Raw genomic sequence first — 19,642 nt, 5'->3', positions numbered from 1 at the left:
CCCCAATCTTTGCCTTCACTCTTGTGCCTCTAACGGTGGGCAGTGGGAATGGAACGGAGGGAATTTCTTTCACCTCCCATTGGCCATGGCATATTATAACAGAAGCACTTACTGAGTAGGAGAGCTCAGTAACCAAGGCAGGAGAAAACCATGAGCAATGTGACCTCTGGCATCAGAAGAGAGCCAGATCTAATCTCAAGAGAGAGAGGTAGGGCTGGAAGTTGGGAATAGAGCTGGGGAGAGTAGCAGCTCTAAGTTTATCAGATCAGTTACCTTCCCAGTAGAGACTATGTGCATGATAAGGAAGTGAGAATAGGGGAAACAGTATTTAAGCAAATCTTAAAGGATGATATGAATGTTAGCTATTGCACATTGCAGCGATGTTACTGATCTGCCCTGGTAGAAGTCATATCCACCTCCTGGAGTTCCAATTAAATCATAGGTCCAATCTCAGAGTCAAACACTTAGCTAAGAACTTTAGACAATAAATGTCTATGAAATATGCTATTAGACTTTGAGTGTTCCCTTCTGGTTTACTCTAGTTAAAAGAATTACTTTCCCCAAATGTCTAGAGACCTTTTGGTCTATAGACCAAATGTCTAGAATCCATTAAGAGAGCAACATGTCTGAATCACAATGGCAGAGTTTGGACCTGAGAGTATTTGCCTTTTTTTAGTCTCCCCTTCAATATTCTATTGTAACAATTAGGAAAAATTGTGTGTTTAGGGCTGTTGCCCATGTGTGTTCACAGTGAGCCAATGACTAATGTTCTACCTAGCCAGCATATTCTCTATTCGGTTTTTTTTTTCCCTTTGCACACCAAAATGAAGAGCTAGTCAAGCTGAATATTCTGCGTGTATATCACTTTCTGTGGGATGTGGGTGGATAGCCACCTATTTGGTGGAATGAGGATTTCAAGAAAATGAAGTTGAAGTGAAACACACATTTGTTCAGGTTTATTTCTGCACAACAGGTCATATTTTCCCTCAGCCTTAGCAAAAATTCACAACCTGAAGCTGCAGTGAGTGATGGGGCCAGAACCCTCATCTCTTTCCTCTCTGGTTACTATTGGAACCTCAGACAGTAAGGCTGGTGAACCACAGCACAGTTCAGCTGCCAAAGAGAATTGTCTCTAGAGACATATTGATGCCACATGGAAAATGAAATAGAGAGAGAATGCCAAAATCCCTCAAGGAGGGATCTTAAGATCATAGATTTAGGGCTGGACCTTAGAGGTCATTGAGTCTAAACTGATTTTATTGATGAGGAAAGAATCCCGAAGGGTTATGTCTTGCCCAGGGTTTTATAGTGAAAAAAAGTCTGAGGAAGGATTAAATCCAGTTCTTCCTGATTCCAATTCTAGTATTCTCTCCATGAGACCATCCTACCTCCAAAGGATTTGAGGTAGTCTGCATATACTTATATTGTAATTGTTGTCTCCTCTGTTAGAATGTCAACTTCTTGTGAATAGGGAGTCTTCCATTCACTGGATTTCTATCCCCAGTGCCTGGGGACTTGATAAGTGATTGGATATGGGAAATGAGAGACAGTAAGAAATAGAGGATGACATGAATTTGATGAGTGTGGGCAACTGGGAGGATGGTGTCACCCTCGACAGTAATAGGAAAGTGAGGAGGAAGGGAGGGTTTGGGGGGAAAGATAATGAGTGCAATTTGGGACATGTGTTTAAGGTGTCTATAGGATATCCTGTTTGAGATATTTGATAGGCAGTTGGAAATGCAAGACTGGAAGTCAAAAGAGAGGTTAGGGCTGGATAAATAAATGGGATAATTATTTGCATAGCAATGACAATTGAATCCATGGAAGCTGAAGAGATCATCAAGTGAAGTTATATAGAAGGGGATTCTAGGACAGGGCCTTAGGGTATACCTATAGGTCAGTGGAAATGACATGGATGAAACTCAAGCAAAGGAGAATGAGAAGAATCAGACAGACAGGTTGGAAGGAAACCAGTGGACAACAGTGTCATGAACACCTAGAGAAAAGAGAGTATCAAGGACAAGAGGGCGAGCTAAGGGTCTAAGGCTAACAGAGAAGTCAAAAAGGATGAGGCTTGAGAAAAGAAACCAAACTCTTAGATATGGATTTAAGTGACTTGCTCAAGGTCAACAGTCAAACCTGGGAGGCAGGACTTCTTGATTCTGAGGCTGGTTTTCTATCCGGTACATTACATTGCTTCTCCAAACTTGACACTTATCCCCTTTAAATTCCACCTTATTACATTCTGCCCAGTTTTTTTAATCAATCAAGATCTTTCCTGATCTGACCCTGTTATCTAATGTGTTTGTCATCCCTCCCTGCTCTTCTCTGCTCTCTAATCTATACCCTGGCCTCTTGCCAGTGCTCTCTTTGACTCTGTTCTCTTGGTATAAGCATTTATTAAGTGCCTACTGGGTATTGAGTGCTAGGTGAGGCATTGAGATGAATAAGAAATGATCTGCATTCAAAAAGAGTTTACTCTCTAGTAAGGGGGAATATGGCGGTGCTGATCCATCTGTTCTCCATTCTGATCTGACCACATCTGGAGTTTTGTGTTCAGTCCCAGGCACCACAATTCAGGAAATGCAGAGAGAAGCCAGACAGCGTTCAGAGGACAGTCGTCAGCACGGTGCCATGTCATTTGGGGATGTTTTAAGCATCTGAGAGTATTTAGCCCAGAGTAAAGAAAAATGATGGGGCAGATAGGTGGCACAGAACCTATGATGGAGTGTTACTGGGCCTGGAGTCAGAGAGAACTGAGTTCAAATCCAGCCTCTGACACTTAATAGTTGTGTGATCATGGGCAAGTCATGTTTGCCTTAGTTTCCTCATCTGAAAAATGAGCTGGAGAAGGAAATGACAAACCACTCTGGTATCTTTGCCAAAAACCCTCAACAAACACAAAGAGGGTCATGAAGAGTGGACGCAGCTACAATGGCTGCACAACAATAATAAAAACAAAGAACAATGATGGTCAAAACTGAAAGGACTTCCATGTGCAAGGGAGATGAGAGATGAGATTTGTTCCAGGGGCAGAACCAGGAGCAGGAGAGATGGTGAGGTCCAACGGGGCATGAAAACTTCAGAATGGAAACTTCAAGCTTGTTGTGAGAGAAAAAGGCCATCATTTCATGGCAAACCCACCTTGTGAGCTTATGAGGTTTCTTAGGCCTCCCCGGCCTTTCTGCAAACAAAACCAAACAGACGCGTTCATAAGATCCAAAACTGGAGCGGAGAAACAGCGAGTGATAGGAGTTTATACAAATCAGTTAACTTCAATAGCAAAAACACCCAAATTGCAGCAATTTCTACCCAGTTCCTTGTATCTAATAACTGTCGTCTTAAGCACTCGACCAAGCGATAAAATCCATTACCAGTCCTCGGCCTGGTTGAATTTCACTCTGGGGCAGCACCAGCCTCTCCTCCAAACCCAGTCATTCAAAAGCTGTGGCAGCTTGAAGGAGAAGATTTTGCATTCCCTCTAACAGCCAGGGTGATGTCAAGAATTCCCATAAGCCTAGTCTACTCCTCTATAGAAGCTGAATTTCTGGTCTGAGTAATGATGACACATTTATATATAGGGTTATCTGTGAATACATTTTCCTCACAATAGGCATGGGAGGGAGGTGAGGAAATTTCTCCTGTTACACACATTTTTTACATGAGAAAACTGATGCTCAGAGATAGGAAGTGTCTGGCACACAGGTCTGACCAAGTCTCTCTCCTGCTCAAAGATCTTCAGTGGCTCCCTATTAAAAGCTAACTCCTCAGGCTTCATTGTAAAGTCTTCTCATATGTAGCTACCATTTCCCTTTCTAGATATCTCATATTATTCCCCTTCTTGCTTTAACTGGACTATTACTGCTCTGTTTACTGTACCACCTCACTGTCTTAACAGCTTTTTAGGAAACTTCTTTTCAAAGTGACTCCAGCTGGGCTTGGTGGGCACATTTGTATCTCTTATTACCAAGATGGCTGAAGCTGGACGATAACTCGGACTCAAGAATTCTGAGTTGCAATAGGTTAAGCTGAGAGGATGTCTGTAGTATCTGGCATTAAGATGATGAGCCTCTGAGAGCAGGGGGAGCCAGCAGGCTGGGTAAGGAGGGGCCAACTGTCCCAGGTTGGAGATGGAACAGGTCAAAGTTTCCCTGCTGATCAGTAGTGGGATCAGGTCTGTGAATGGCCATTGAACTTTCAGCCTGGATAAGATTCCCTGTCTCCCTCAGGGAAGGGGAGGGGAGGGCAAAGGAGGAAAGGAAAGGAAAAAAGAGGAAAAAAAATGACTCAGTTAAACTGATTTTGAGAGTGGGCTTGGATGCCGCTAATTCTATGCCCATGGATAACTAGAGCGTATCTGCCTTGAGAGGCTCAAATCAAGGCTGCCAAAAGTTACCTTTGGTCCCATTTCCCTCTTCTCTATAACCTCCCTCTCCCTCCCACTGACTGAGGCCTCCCCAGACAATATGCCTGACTTCTACCCCATCCTAGAATGCTTTCCTTTGTCACCTCTGCCTCTCAGAGGTTTCCTTCCATGCTCAGCTCCAGGGGTACTTGCGGTACTTCCCAGCTAAAAAGTCATGGCCTCTGGTTTTGCTTTGTATGTATATTATTTATCCCTGTGTATGTGTCCATTCCTTAAGTGTGGGAATGCTTATTTAATTTAGTGTATTTACCTTTCTTTGTATCCCCAGTGCTCAGCATAGGGTCTGGCTCATGAGAGTGTCTTACTTCCCCAAGATGGATTGTAAACACCTGGAAGGCAGGGACTGTGTTCTGTTTCTTCTGATACAGCTTTGGGGGCTGGTAGCAGGCGGTCAGTAGATATTTATTGAATGAATGATTGAATAAATGAAAATTGAAAAAAAAACATACACTTTCTCCTGCTTTGATTTTTTGCAGGTTCTCCACTTGTGATCTGCATCATTTCTGTATCTTCCAGCATGAACAACTATGGAGAAAATCTCAAGTAAGGAATGATAACTGTTGCTTTATTCAGAATTTGGTGATTTGTTGGTTTTATGTAATGCTTTTCCTAGAGATCTGCTCTGAGAGTTGCTCAAGTGCTTTTTGGAAGGTGGCTTCTCCTCTCGAACGACCTCTGGACATTTTTGCAGGCCACCTAGGCCCCAATCCATCCACTTGTTAAAAAGCTTCTGCTCCTCCAAGATCTACCTTTCTCCATGAAGCTTTTATTGATCTCTCCAGCTAATAGGTATCTCTTTTCCATCATTTTTTTTTAGTGCAGGAAATCTAGATTTACCATTTGCCCTTATTTCTTTTTTCACATATTGTTGGTCATAACTCCTCTATGAGGGAATAAGCTCCTTGAATGCATCATTGGTGCCATCTTTAAAAGGTAGTGAGGTTTAGGGCAGCTAGATGGTACAATGGATAGAGCTCTGGCCTTGGAGTCAGGAAGATCTAAGTTCAAATCTGGCTTCTGACATTTGACACTTACTAGCTGTGTGACCCTGGGCAAGTCACTTAACCCCATTTGCCTCACCAAAAAGGAAAAAAAAGGGTAGTGAGATTTAATGGCTAGAATTTTGGACTTGGAGCCGGGAGATCTGAGTTCAAATCCAGGATCAGATGCTGACTAGCTGTAAGACCCTTGGCAACTCACAACTATTTTCAGTCTCAGTTTCCTCAACTGAAAAGTGGAGATCATAGTATTCAGATACATGGAGTATCTATTAAGTACTTGCTATGTAGTTATAAGGTCATTACACATAGCTGGAAAGGAATTGTAGAGGTCATAGGAGACGGAAAGGATCTTAGAGGTCAATAAGTCCAATCTCTTCATTTTACTGAGGAAACAAAGGCTGAGAGGGTCAGTTAGTCATTAAGCTTGTATTAAGCACCTACTGTGTTCCAGGCACTGTGGTAAGTGCTGGGGATACAAAACAAGGCCAAAAACCCAATGTCTGCCCTTAAGGAGCTCACAATCTAATTCAGTGACTTGTCCTGAGTTACCATAAGTGTCTGAGGCAGGATCTAATCATCTAACACTACCACAACTACCTAGTCCAATTGTTCTTTAGCCATTTTTCAGTTGTGTGTGATTCTTTGTGACCCTGTTTGGGGTTTTCTTGTGAAGATATTGGAGTGGTTTGCCGTTTCTTTCTCGAGGTCATTTTACAGATGAGGAAACTAAGGCAAACAGAGTCAAGTGACTTGCCCAGGGTCACATATCTAGTAAAGTCTGAGGCCAGATTTGAACTCAGGAAGATGAGTCCTCCGGACTCCAAGCCCAGCACTGTATCCTCTGTGCCATTTGGCTGCCCCTGGTCTAAATCGTTCATTTAAAAAGTGATATTTATGCCTTTTGCTTTTTACATTGCAATCATTTCCAAATATAGCCCCATATTTACAACCCTCAGAATGGAATTCTCCCTTCTAGCATTAAAAAAAAAAACACAAGCAGAAATAACTATTGTAGTAACTATGTCTGACTCTATGTTCGACATTTTGTCTCCAGAGATCCCCACCTCTTTACCTAGAGTAAGGAGATATTTTTCATTATCTGTTCTCTGGGACCCAAAGCAGTCAATGAAGGAATGAATGAAAGCAAGAAAAAGCATTTATTAAGTACTTACTGGAGATACAAATAGAAAAAAGAAATGACGCAGTCCCTGCTATCAAAGTGTTCGTGTGCTAATTAGAGGGGACAACACATAAAAAAGAAAATATGCCTACAGGATAGATGGAAAGGTCTGGAAGTCCTAAGGGTAGATGGCAAATCCATGGGTCAGATGGTATATCTGAGAGTCTGTATGCAGTTTAACTTCCTTTTAGTGCTCTGTCATTGATATGACTGCAGTCATTAGGTGTATTGCTCTGGTTCTACTTACTTCACCCTGTATCAGTTCATGCAATTCTTCCCATCTTTCTCTACTTTTTCATATTCGTCATCTCTTACCACACACTAGTATTCCATCACATTTATATACTGCCGTTTGCTCAGCTATTCCCCAAATGATGGCTCCTTACCCTATTTCTTCCCCTAGTTCTTTGCTATCACAAAAAGTGCTGCTATGAATATTTTGGCATGTGTGGGTTCTTTCTTCTATCTATCTTTGACCTTCTTGGAATGTGTATGTCTGTTGGTGGGATCCACGCCCTTCAATTTAGGGAAGAGGAGATTGGGAGGGAATGACTTGTCTGAAATCCCATGGGGAGGATTTGGATGGTTGGGAGAGTTTAGATATAAACCTCAACTTGAAATCTAGCATCAGAAGTAGGATTTTTTTAATATAAATTTGTTTATTTTTAGTTTTCAACATTCACCAGAAGCAGGATTTTAATCCATTTTCCTGACTCCAAGCACACTACCTCTAAATGAGATGGACATTTTTTTTTGTCTAGACTTATGATTTCATTAGATTTTCCTTCACTGATAACAATTGATACAGAACCACAACTTGTTTAGTAACTGAGAGGCAGCCTGTTGTGGGGACTAGAGGTTCACCCTTCAAAGGGGTTATTGTCAAACCCTTCTTCACAAACTACTGGCCACCTGACTATGGGTCACACACTAGAACCAATCCGTGCCCCAGGCAATGCTCCAAACTTTGTAAATACTAGGTACCTAATAAACACCGTTGGATATTGTAGAATGACATTGAACCAAGCTGAGATACCATTAGATAAGTAGGGCAAGTATCATCACAAGGTGGGACCCAGTTGCAGGGCATGATTACTAGACAGAATTATAGCAAGGGTGTCTGTCCCACATACAACTGTAATCCCACAGCTCTGCCCCTCCTCTCCTGAGATGTCCTGACTTTGTCTGGGGGGAGGCATTTAGTTATAGGAATGAGGCCAAAGAGGAGTGGCATATATTCCCCACTTTGGGCTTATACGTAATCAATGTTAGCATCTACGTGACAAAGAATGCCACTGAGGGGACAGTGGCTCTTAACGGGCATATTCTAGCCTTTTGATCTTTCCAGGCAACATGTAAATGAAGGGCCAAATTGAAGATGCCATTTTTTTCATTAACAAAAATTTTGTTAAAAAAAATGGGGCAGCTAGGTGGTGCTGTGGAGAGAGCCATGGGCCTGGAGACTGGAGGACTCATCTTCCTGAGTTCAAATTTGGCCTCAGACACTAACCGTGTGATCCTGGGCAAGTCACTTAACCCTGTTTGTCCCAGTTTCATCCTCTGTAAATGAGCTGGAGAAGGAAATGGCAAACCACTACAGTATCTTTGCCAAGAAAACGCCAAATGTGGTCATGGAGATTCTGAAATGATTCTGAAATGACAACAATAATTGCTGTGATGTCTCTATGTGTATGTGTATGTGTGTGAGTGATATGAATAATAATTCAGCATCTTGGAAAATATAAATCTTTAGGGAAAAAAAAACACTCTGTATTATCCATGGTCCCAAGGTCAGTAAGGCTTCCCATAGCCACCTCTATAGATTGGAGAGTTCAACACCAGCGCCCCCACCCATCCAAATAAGAGCACAAGGACTCGCCTAGGGTAGGGTTCATCCCATATTTGCTGAATGAGTGAATGGAAGTATTCATGATGTCTGATGGGCATAATCTGGCTGATCTCTGCCCTCTCTCATTGAGGGGGATAATAAACCTAGGAGCCCCAGTGTCCTTGAGGCTGCAGTTTGAAGGGAGTGGGCAACAAAGAAAAGATAGCGAGCCGAGGGCTGCACCTGTACTCACAAACCTGTAGTAACGGATTGGGAGTCAGAAGAGCTGGGTACGAATCCTAGTTGGGCAAATTGCTCCTCTTGTGACTGTGAGCAAGTTGTTTTACCTCTCTGGCCTCAGTTTCCCTCCTTGATAAAATGAGAGAGTCACATTAGCTGATCCCTGGGACTGCTTCCATCACTCTGGTGCCTCTAAGGGGCTCTGGTTCCTCTCTCTAAATCCAGAAATTCTTTCTCCCCCCATTTCCCCTCTTTCCCCTCCTCCCCCTACCCCACCTTAAAATAAAACCTAAAGAATTAGATGAAGTGCTCTTTAGAAAGTCACTCTTCTTCAGCTGAGTTGGGGCTGATAGCATGAAAGGGAAAACATCGCTGAGACTGTTTAAAAGAAAGCTTTAAACATTTTTGTAGCTTCAGGATACAATGTTTTTTCAGCTGAATTGCTAAACTGGGAGAAATCTAGCCTCCCCTACTTGAGAAGCCCAATTTGCTGCAGATTAAGCCTTTAAAGAAAGCATTGTCTGGAATGTGGCTGATTAAACATATTCTCATTGTTCTATGGAAGCCTTGCCTTTCAATACTCCACATTTTTAGAACCAGAGCCCTCTAATTAAAAGGAGTGTTTTCCTTCTGAGATACACAGCTCTGACACTTCCCTTGACACATCATTCTGGTCCTTAGCTCAGCTTCCTTCACTGAGCTGGCACATTCTGTGCTCCTCACCCCTAGGCAAGGGAACTCTTTTCAGTGTCTTTGCTCAGAGCCATATATCATGGAGCATAAATTTAGAGGAGGAGGGAATTTAGAGGCCTTTGAGAGCAACCTGCTCTTACAGGAAACAATAGAGAGGGAAGTAACATATTCAGGTCACTCAGATAGCGGCAGGATTTGAACCCAGGTCATCCTATGACTCCAAATCTAGCGTTCTGATATACTGTGATCACACTGTGATACTCTGCCTCTCTTAATATGTGTATATGTATATATATGTAAAGCACATATACATATACATGCATATACACATATATGTGTATATGCACACACACACACACACAGACACACACACACACACACATATATATACATATGTATAGTATATAGCTATATCTCCCTCTTCCTCCTAAGCTGAAGGACCTTAAAAGCCATCCGTTGTTCAGTCATTTTGGCCATGTCTGACTCTCCATGACCCCATTTGGGGTTTTCTTGGCAGAGATACTGCAGTGGTTTGCCATTTCCTTCTCCAGCTCACTTTTACAGATAAGGAAACTGAGGCAAACAGGCTGCAGTGACTTGCCCAGGAAGTGCTTGAGGTCATATTTGAACTCACATCTTCCTGTCTCCACACCTGGCACTCTATCCACTCTACTACCTGGCTACTCTAAAGGCCATCTAAGTCTCCTCTACTTTGCAGATCAGGAGATTGAAGCCCAGGGAGATTAAAGGACTTGTCCAAGGTGATACACATCAGGGAAGGGATTTAGAACCTAATCTTCAGACTCCAGAGACCGTGATCTTTCCATTGCACCGCACTGTCTCCTTCCTGGCAGCCCTGTCTCCCATTTACACACTTCTGCTGTTAAATCCAATATTCACGAAGTGCCTTCAGTGACTGGGACACAGAAAGACTTCTGTACATCCGGAAGTCCAGCCTGTGAATACTGAGTGCATTTGCCAGGGGAGGGGATAGTGGTGGGAAATCATCTTGCCAACTTATCTTCCTTGGAGGCAGCCTGAATCAGAATAGGAATTTTTCGAAGTATGATCTGCTGATGCTGTATGCATTCCTTTTACATGACATTCTGAGATGTGGGGGGGTTTTCCTCCCTACCTCTCCATGCTCTGGTTGAACAAATGTTGAAGGAAACGTTTTCCTCATTCTGCTCACCAGCTTCAGAGGCTCACTACTTGTTATCCTGAGAGGTCTCAGTATATAAGGGGGCTGAGGAAGGTAGAGGGATGGAAAAAGAAGCTTCTTGGCATTAATACAGATGTTGTTGTCATTCAGTCTGGTGGCTCACTTTTATTGACCCAATTTGAAGTTTCTTGGCAAAGATACTGGAGTGGTTTGCCATTTCCTTCTCCAGATCATTTTACAGATGAGGAAACTGAGACAAACAGTATTGAGTGACTTGCCCAGGTCACACAGCTACTAAGTGTCTGAGGTCAGATTTGAACTCAGTTCTACCTGACTCCAGTCCCAACCCTATCCATTGTACCACCTAGCTTCCCATTAGTGCAGATACTACTCCTGGTAAAGGAGGTATCAGGAAAACTTCCCTTCTTTGCTTAATTTGTCCCTATAATACACTGTGCCTCTAGTATTATCATTGGAGGCAGGAAGACCAGGTCAGACTCTGCTTGTCTTCAAGTACAGTATTTCATTTTCCCATCCCAGGTCTTTGCCCAGATTGACCCAGATGCCTGGAATGCCTTCACTCCCTCTTTACCTCCTTCCTCTTAAAATCCTGGGTTTCTCCCAAAGCACAGTTCAAACATTGTTTCCTAACATGAAGCCTTTTCTAATACAAGAATGAATATATAACAATAGCTATATTACATGAACAAAAATACTAAGGACAATAGCTAACACGTATATAGTGCTTTAAGTTTTGCAAATCACTTTAACAAATGTTATTAAAATTAATCCTCACAACAACCCTGTTAAATAGATGCTATTTTATCCCCATTTTACAAAGAAGGTAACAGGCTGAGGGAAGGTCAAGTGATTTGCCCAGGGTTACCTCACATTGCCAATAAGTATCCTGAGACAGGAATCCAATTCAGGTCTTCTGATTCCAAGTCCAGTGCCCCATCTGCTGTGACACCCACATGGTATTACCTCCTCTTGAAAGGACCTTAAATGAATGAGTGAATGAGTGAATGAAAACATGATTTATTAAAGACTTTGTGCCAGTTCGAATCCTATGGGAGAACACAGACTTTTTTGAGGTAAGACACTGTTTCATTTTTGGTTTATCTTCCCAGTGACTAGCATATGGTTTGGTATACAGTAGGAGCCTGATAAATGCTTATTGATTGACTGGGCGTGGTGGCACATGCCTGGAATTCCTGCTATTGGAGGGGGAGTCAGAGGCTGCTGGGTAACTTGAACTCCAGAGTTCTGAGGCTAAAGCTGATTTGGTGTCCATAGTAAGACTGGCACTTGTCACTAAAGCTGAGTTCCTGAGAGTTGAAGATCTATCAGGCTGCCTTGGCTTAGATCAGAAACAGAGTAGGTCAAATCTCCTGGGCCAATCAGCAGGGAATTTAGGCCAATAGTAGCCACTGCACTAGTAGCCTGTGGGAAACAAGGAGACTCAGTCTCAAAAAAAAAAACCTTTCCCAGAGCCTCAATTTCTTTAGCTGTAAAATGGAGATAATACATTGGGTTGCTTTGAGGCTCAAATGAGATAGTATCTATAATGTGCTTTATAATCCTTAAAGTCTTATATAAATGTTATCTATTTTTATGGCACTGGCAGATTGGAGGCACCCAAGGACCTCGGAGGTGGGAAAAACATGTAAACACCTCTAGTTTTCAGAGAGCCATGATATCCTGGAGAAGTCTAAGTTTTTAATATTTCAGGAGAGCTCCAGAAGCAGCTGGAATGATAATGGACCCATGGTCCTTCCCACCATGTTCTCAGTCAAACATCTTCTAAATAATGCTAATGGCATCTTGACCATGGGAGAGTCCAGAACCAACTGGCTGTGTGACCACCTGCCTACCTTCCCTGAAAACTCATTAAGAAACCACAAAACAAGTCCTGCAGTGAAGGAACATAAATTCCCTTCCTTAATTGGACTTCCTTTGGTGCCATTTGCTGGAAATTCAGTTTTTGCCAAGGAAATCACCCCCTTTATAAATTGAAAGCCTCATAAAATTCAGACAAGCCCCAGGCCCCTCTCAGCTTTTTTTTTTTTTTTGTCTTATGCTTCTGATCATGCTGGAGCTAACTTTGGAGTATTAGGACTCAAACCCAAGATCCTTGAATTTTTGTGGTTTCCTACAATGAATAGAATCCATAGGTAATAATAGATAACATTTTATATACTGCATTAAGGTTGGCAAAACACTTTTCATACATTATCTCATTTGATCCCCACAATAAGTGCTATTATTATCCCCATTTTACAGATGAGGAAACTGAAAATGAGAGAGGTTAAATAATCTCATTCCATTCCACCCCATTCTGTCCCATTCCATTCTATTTTGTCCTATTCCTTTCCATTCATCCTATCCTGTTCCATTCTATCCCATCCTATTCCATTCTGTTCCATTCCATCCCACCCCATCTCACCCCACACATCCCACCCATCCCACTCATCCCGTCCCAGAATAACCTAGCTGTTAAATGTCCCAGAAAGAATCAAACACTGTTCTTTCTAACTCTGAGTTCTGTGCTTTATCCACTATGACATTTAGCTGCTGGGGGGCACAGGTGAGGAATGAGGAGACAGTGACAGGGAGAACATGGCTTGGAGGAGCTTGTCACATAATCACAGAATCTCAGAATGTAAAGGGACTACAGGAGCCATGTAGTACAACCTGTAAAGCATCAAACCTCCCTCTAGAGAATGCCCAATAAGTGGCCCTTTAGACTTTCCTTCAAGGCCTCCAATGAACTGATTACTTCACTTCCAGATGGGCCTGATGGTTTAGAAGATTTTGCTCAAATTAAGACTGATTCTGCTTCCACAAAAATGCTGCTCCCTCCCCCTTGTTTCTAGCTTTCACCTTTGGGAGCCAAGCAGAAGAAGGTTAATCCCTGTTACACAAGACAGACCTTTAAGTACTTGAAGACAGCTGCCATCCTGCCCAACCCCCAACCTAGCTTTCAGCTAATCATCCATGGTTTCTCCAGTTCCCGTAGAGTATGATTTCAAGGTCCTTTACCACCTTGGTTACCTTCCTCTTCCTATTAGGTTTCTGTGTTCCTTCCTAAAATGCAGTGCCTAGAAATGAATACCACACTCAATCAACAAGCATTTAAGGCTTTACTATGTGCTAGTCATTATGATAAACTCTGGAGATACAAAGACAAAATATGGACTTACCAGTTGGGACACTGCACCTTTCTTAATGCAGCTGAAGGATTATTAACTTTTTTTGGTTACCATATAACAATGTTCTATCACATTCTACTCCATTCTATTTCATCCTCATCCTCATTCCCTTAATTTCATTACATCCTGTACTGTTCTATTCTATCCCATTTCATCTTTTCTAATTCCATCCCTTCTGTCCCATTTTATTCTAATCCATCTTGTTTCATCCTATTCCATTCCATTCTTTTCTATTCTGTTCCATACTGTTCCATTCCACCCCATTCCATTCCTTTCAGTTCTATTCCACTCCACTCCATTCCATTCCATTCCATTCCATTCCATTCCATCCTATCCCATCCCATTTTATTCCATTTCTTTCAGTTCATCCCATTCCATTGCATTCCACTCAATGCCATTCCATTCTATTTCATCTCATTCCATCCCATTCCATTCTGTTCTTTTCAGTTCTATTCTTTTTCATTCTATTCTGTTCCATCCCATCCCATCCCATCCCACCCCATTCTATTCTCTTCCATTCCATTCCATTCCATTCCATTCCATTCCATTCCATTCCATTCCATTCCATTCCATTCCATTCCTTCTGGTTCTATTCTATCCTATCCTATCCCACCCCATCCCAGCCCAGTCCATTCTATTCCATTCCATTCTTTTTGGTTTTATTCCATTCTATTCCTTTCAGTTCCATTCAGCTCCATTCCTTTCAGTTGTATTCTGTTCCATTCTATTCCATGGCATTCCTGTTTGGTTAAATTCTATTATATTTGATAAACCTTTCTTTCTTATTTTCCATTGCAAATCCCTGTGCTTAAAGCTGAGTATGAAAGAGTGAAAAAGAAACAAGCATGGCTTTCAAGAAGCTAACTGTCAACTTGAACTATAAATGATGTGTGCTCAAATCAACATCATAGGAGACAGTTTGATAAGGGTGAAATACAGGCCTCAAAAAAAGAAATCTGAGAACACTGGAAGAAAGATCACTTTCAGTTGTGGGGATAAGGGAAGGCTTTGTGGAAGAGATGGCCCCTGAGCTGAGCCTTGAATGAAGAGGATTTCAAAAGGAAGAGATGCAGAGGGAGTATATCCCAAGCCTGGGAGATTGTCTGGATGAATGCATAGAAGCAGGAAAGAAGGAAGGATAAGGTGGGGTTGATGGGTGACATTTATTGAACACTTTAGGACTTACAAAGGACTTTATAAAACATATCACTTTTCTCACAGACTAGTAAATCACAGATTTGTCACTTAAAGAGACTTTACAGGTCACACGATATATTCTCTTCTTTTTATAGATGAGGAAACTGAGACCCAATGAGATTAAGTGACTTTTCCAAGGTCATATAGACAATAAGTAGTAGAGTTAGGATCTGAAGCTCTTGTAAAGTGTGTATTATGATTGTCATTTTATAAGAGAGAAAATAGAGGCTTAGAGGTGTTAAGTGACTAGTAAATGTCAGAGACTATATTTATGCCCAGTCTCTTAACTCTAATTTCATTCCTTTTCTCCACTCTACCAAGCTTTCTCTTTTTATTTTTCAAATTTATTACCTATTTATTTTTTGGCATTCTTTTCTTTTTAAATTTTGAGTTCCAAATTTTCTCCCTCCTTCCCACACCCTCTCCCACCCACTGAGAAGGCAAGTGATGTGATATCAACTATACATGTGAAATAAAGCAAAACATATTTCCACATTAGCCACATTTCAAAAAAAGTGAGAAAATTAAATCAAGTGAGAAAATCATACTTCAATTTGCATTCAGATTTCATTAGTTTTCTCTCCAGAGGTGGACAGCATTTTTTCCATCATGAGTCCTTTGAAATTGTCTTGGATCATTGTATTGGTCACAGTAGCCAAGTCTTTCACAGTTGATCATCATTACAACATTGCTGTTACTGTTCACAATGGTCTCCTAGTTCTCACTTCACTTTGCATCAGTTCATATAGGTTTTGCCATGTTTTTCTGAAACCAGCACCCTCATCATAGCACAATAGTGTTCATCATGATCATATGCCATAATTTGTTCAGCCATTTCTCAGTTGATGAGCATCCCCTCATTTTCCAGTTCTTTGTTACCACAAAAAGAGCTGTTGAAAATCTTTTTGTACATTTAGGAGCCTTTCCTTTTTCTTTGATCTTTTTTGGGATACAGACCTAGTAGTGGTATTGCTTGGTCAAAGCATGCATGGTTTTACAGCCCTTTGGGCATAGTTCCAAATTGTTCTCCGGAACAGTTGGAACAGTTCACTATACCACAACTAATTCATTAGTGTACCTATTTTTCCCTTATCCCCCACAGCATTTGTTATTTATGATTGATGTAAGATGGTACTTCTGAGTTTTAATTTGCCTTTGTCTAATAATAGTGATTTTGAATTTTTTTTTTCATATGACTATAGATAACTTTGATTTCTTCTTCTGAAAACTGCTGTTTATATCCTTTGACCATTTATCAGTTGGGGAATGGCTCTTATTTTTATAAATTTAATTCAGTTCTATACTCAGTATATATTTGTGAAATGATGCTTTATCAGAGAAACTTGGTATAAAAATTTTTGATATTACTTCATTGTCTATGGTACCTTTTAGCAAAAATATAGTTTCCCTGATTATGCCTTTTAATTAGGTCTATTTTTGCTTTTGTTTTGTTTGAGATCATGATTGCTACCCCTGGCCCTTTTTGTTTTGCTAAAGCAAAATACACTCTGTTGTAGCCCTTTATTTTAACTGTGTTTGTCTTTCTGTTTCAAGTGTGTCTCTTGTAAACAACATATTGTTGAATTCTGGTTTCTAATCCATTCTGCTATCAGCTTCTGTTTTATGGGTGAGCTCATTCCATTCACATTCATTTATGATTACTAACTGTGTGTTTCTCTCCATTCCATTTTCTTCTATTTATTCTTCTTTCTTTATTTTTTATCTTGTTCCTTCTTAAAAGTCCATTTGGCTTCTAACTTTAAGAAGTGAGTCAAGGGATGGCCCCTTTAATTAAAAAAAATCAAATTAGGAGGGGAAGATCCTCAGGGTTGCTGGCCAAAAGAGAAGCAGTTACTATCTGCATTCACTCTGAGCAAGGAGGGCCCCAAAAAGAACCATGAAGTGGTGCTTGGGCAGGGACCTATTGTTGTCCAATCTATGAGCTCCAGAGTGAATTGGGTTAAGGCTTGGTCTTTAAGAAAGAAATCTAGCCAGTAAATCCCAGAGAATACAGGGAGAGGGAGGAGGTGGAGGAGGGTAAGGGTGAGGAGAAGAGGGAGAGGGGAACACAAACTGAGTTACACAACTGGAACTGGCCAGCTTAAAAGACCTTACCTTAAAAGGCTCAGGGTTGTCTATTGCATCCTGGGCCATCTCCAGTCATCCTGATGAATATCTGGCCGCTGGACCCAGATGGCTTTCAAGGAGAAAGTAAGGCTGATGACCTGGCACAGCCTTCCCTCACTCAAATCAAAGTCAATTCCAAGTCATGTCACCATCTCCCTGATGTCATGGTCTTCAAGAACAAAGGACAAACAGGAGGACAACAACAACAATAACAACCAGCTTCTAACTACTGCCTGCCTTAATCCACCCTCCCTTTTATCATTTCCCCACCCTTCTCTTATCCCCTTCCCCTCCTATTTACCTCTTGGGCAAGTCACATTTCTTTGCACAACTAAGTGTGTATATATATTCTTTTTTCTTTGAACCAATTCCAATGTGAAGTTTAAGCATTGCCCGCAATCCCCCCATTTCCCCCTCTAATATAAAAAGCTCTTTCTTGTGACCTTCTTTTATGGAAGAAAATTTTCCCCATTTTACCTCTCCTTTCTTCCTTCTTCTAGTGGATTCCTCTTTCTCACCCTTCATTTTTTTTTGGAGAGCATTCCAACATAATTAACTCACATCCATACATCTATGTAAACTCCTTTTAACTACCCAAATAATGATAAATTTCTTAAGAGTTACATGTATTATCTTCCCATATAGGAATGTAAACAGTTTAACTTCATTGAGTCTTTTGTGAATTCCTTTTCATGTTAACCTTTTTATACTAATCTTGAGCCTTGTGGTTTTGTATTCAGCTCTGGTCTTTTCAGCAGGAATGTTTGAAAGTTCTTAATTTCATTAAATATCTATCCCCTCCTCCCAATGGATTATATTCAGTTTTGCTGGGTAAGATTATTCTTGGTTGGAATCCTAGACCCTTTGTTTTCCAGAGTATCATGTTCCAAGCCCTTTGCTATTTTAAAGTGAAAGCTGCTAAATCTTGTGTGATACTGACTGTGGTTACACAATATTTTAATTTTTTTTTTTCTGGCTGCTTGAAGAATTTTCTCTTTGACCTGGGAGTTCTGGAATTTGTCTATAATATTCCTGGGAGTTTTTGTTTTGGGATCTCTTTCAGGAGGTGATTTGTAGATTCTTTGAATTTCTATTTTACCCCCTGCATCTAAGATATTGAGGCAGTAATCCTTGATAATTTTTTTGAAATATGTCTAGGCTCTTTTTTTTTTGATAATGGCTTTTAGTTAGCCCAAAAATATCTTAAATTATTTCTCTTCAATTTATTTTCCAGGTCAGTTGGTTTTCCCATGAAATATTTCACATTTTCTTCTACTTTTTTTTAATTCTTTTGACTTTATTTTATTGTTTCTTCACGTCTCATGGAGTCATCAGCTTCCACTTGCCCAATTCTAATTTTTAAGGAATTATTTCCTTCAGTGAGATTTTGTACCTCTTTTTCCATTTGGCCATTTTTTTAAGGAGTTATTTTCTTCAGTGAATTTTTGTACCTTCTTTTCCATTTGGCATATTCTGCTTTTTAAGATATTATTTGCTTCACTATTTTTCGTGCCTCTTTTACCAAGCTTTTAATTTTCTTTTCATAATTTTCTTGCATCACTTTGATTTCTTCCTAATTTTCCACTCTTATCTCTTTCTTTAATACTTCTAGGAATTTTTGTTGGGCTTTTTACTTAGCATTTTACTTTGTGGTTCATTTCAAAGTTGCCTTTATTATTATCTTCTGAGTTTATGTCTTGGTTTTCCCTGACACCATAGTAGCTTTTCACACTCAAATTCTTTGTTGTTGTTGTTGTTGTTGTTGTTTGCTCATTTTCTATCCTGTTTTTTGATTTTGAAGTTTATTTTAAAATTTGATTCTGCTCACCTGAGGCTGGGAAGTTCCTATCCCAAGCTTCAAGGTTTTTTTTTTTTTCCATGTTGATGTTTTTAGAGCTAGGTCTGGGGATCTACAAGTTTTTCATGCTTTCAAGGTGGTGTGATCTTGGGAGAGCTGTGGTCACTGTTCTGCTGGTATATGCTCTGATTTTGACCCAGGAAGGGCCCCTGGTTCCTTGAAGCCACAAATGCTAGAACTGTTCTTTGCATTGGAACTGTGACCAGGGCCTCTGCTCCTTAGTTACCATTCCCCAGTGCTCCTCTCCACTCTGGTCTGACAACCCACTTATGCTATTGGCAATACAGTTGCCAATCAGTGCCAGCTGTCCTCACTGCCAGCAAAGGGTCTCTTGTAATCTCTTTTTGACCATTTGTTTAATCCCCTTACTGTCTCTGGGCTGAGAACTCCCAAAGGTGTTACTCCTGCTGTGTCTGCCACTGTATGTGTGGGCTCTGAATGGGCCTCTATTCCAGTGTCACAAATTTCACATGCTGGCCTTTTAAGTTTGCTTAGGCTGGAAAAATATCTCATTCTGATTTTTTGTTGACTCTGCCACTCTAAATTTGAGTTCAAGCACTATTTTAAAATTGTTTGGAGAGGGATGTTCAAGGAGTTTAGCTGGGTTGCCTCTAATCCGCCATCTTGGCTTTGCCCCCCAGTGCCCTTATGTATGTATTTGAGAGAGTGCACCTCAGGTTTATGTGAGAAATGTTTTGTAGCTATTGATCATAGTATG

General features: G+C 40.8%; 1 protein-coding gene across 1 annotated transcript in view; it reads left to right on the top strand.

Annotated features, from left to right (window-relative positions):
* Window positions 1-19,642, top strand: part of ADGRD1 (adhesion G protein-coupled receptor D1) — a 458,528-nt gene that overhangs the window by 363,928 nt on the left and 74,958 nt on the right. Inside the window, 1 exon segment of the mRNA XM_021004341.2 lies at window positions 4,903-4,969. Within this exon segment, the coding sequence (XP_020860000.1) occupies window positions 4,903-4,969 (67 nt within the window).

This window comes from Phascolarctos cinereus, unplaced genomic scaffold (assembly GCF_003287225.1).
Source record: "Phascolarctos cinereus isolate Bilbo 61053 unplaced genomic scaffold, phaCin_HiC Scaffold_4;HRSCAF=312, whole genome shotgun sequence".
Taxonomy (NCBI): domain Eukaryota; kingdom Metazoa; phylum Chordata; class Mammalia; order Diprotodontia; family Phascolarctidae; genus Phascolarctos; species Phascolarctos cinereus.
The sequence above is the reverse complement of the archived record's forward strand: the minus strand, read 5'-3'. Positions and strand labels throughout refer to the sequence as shown.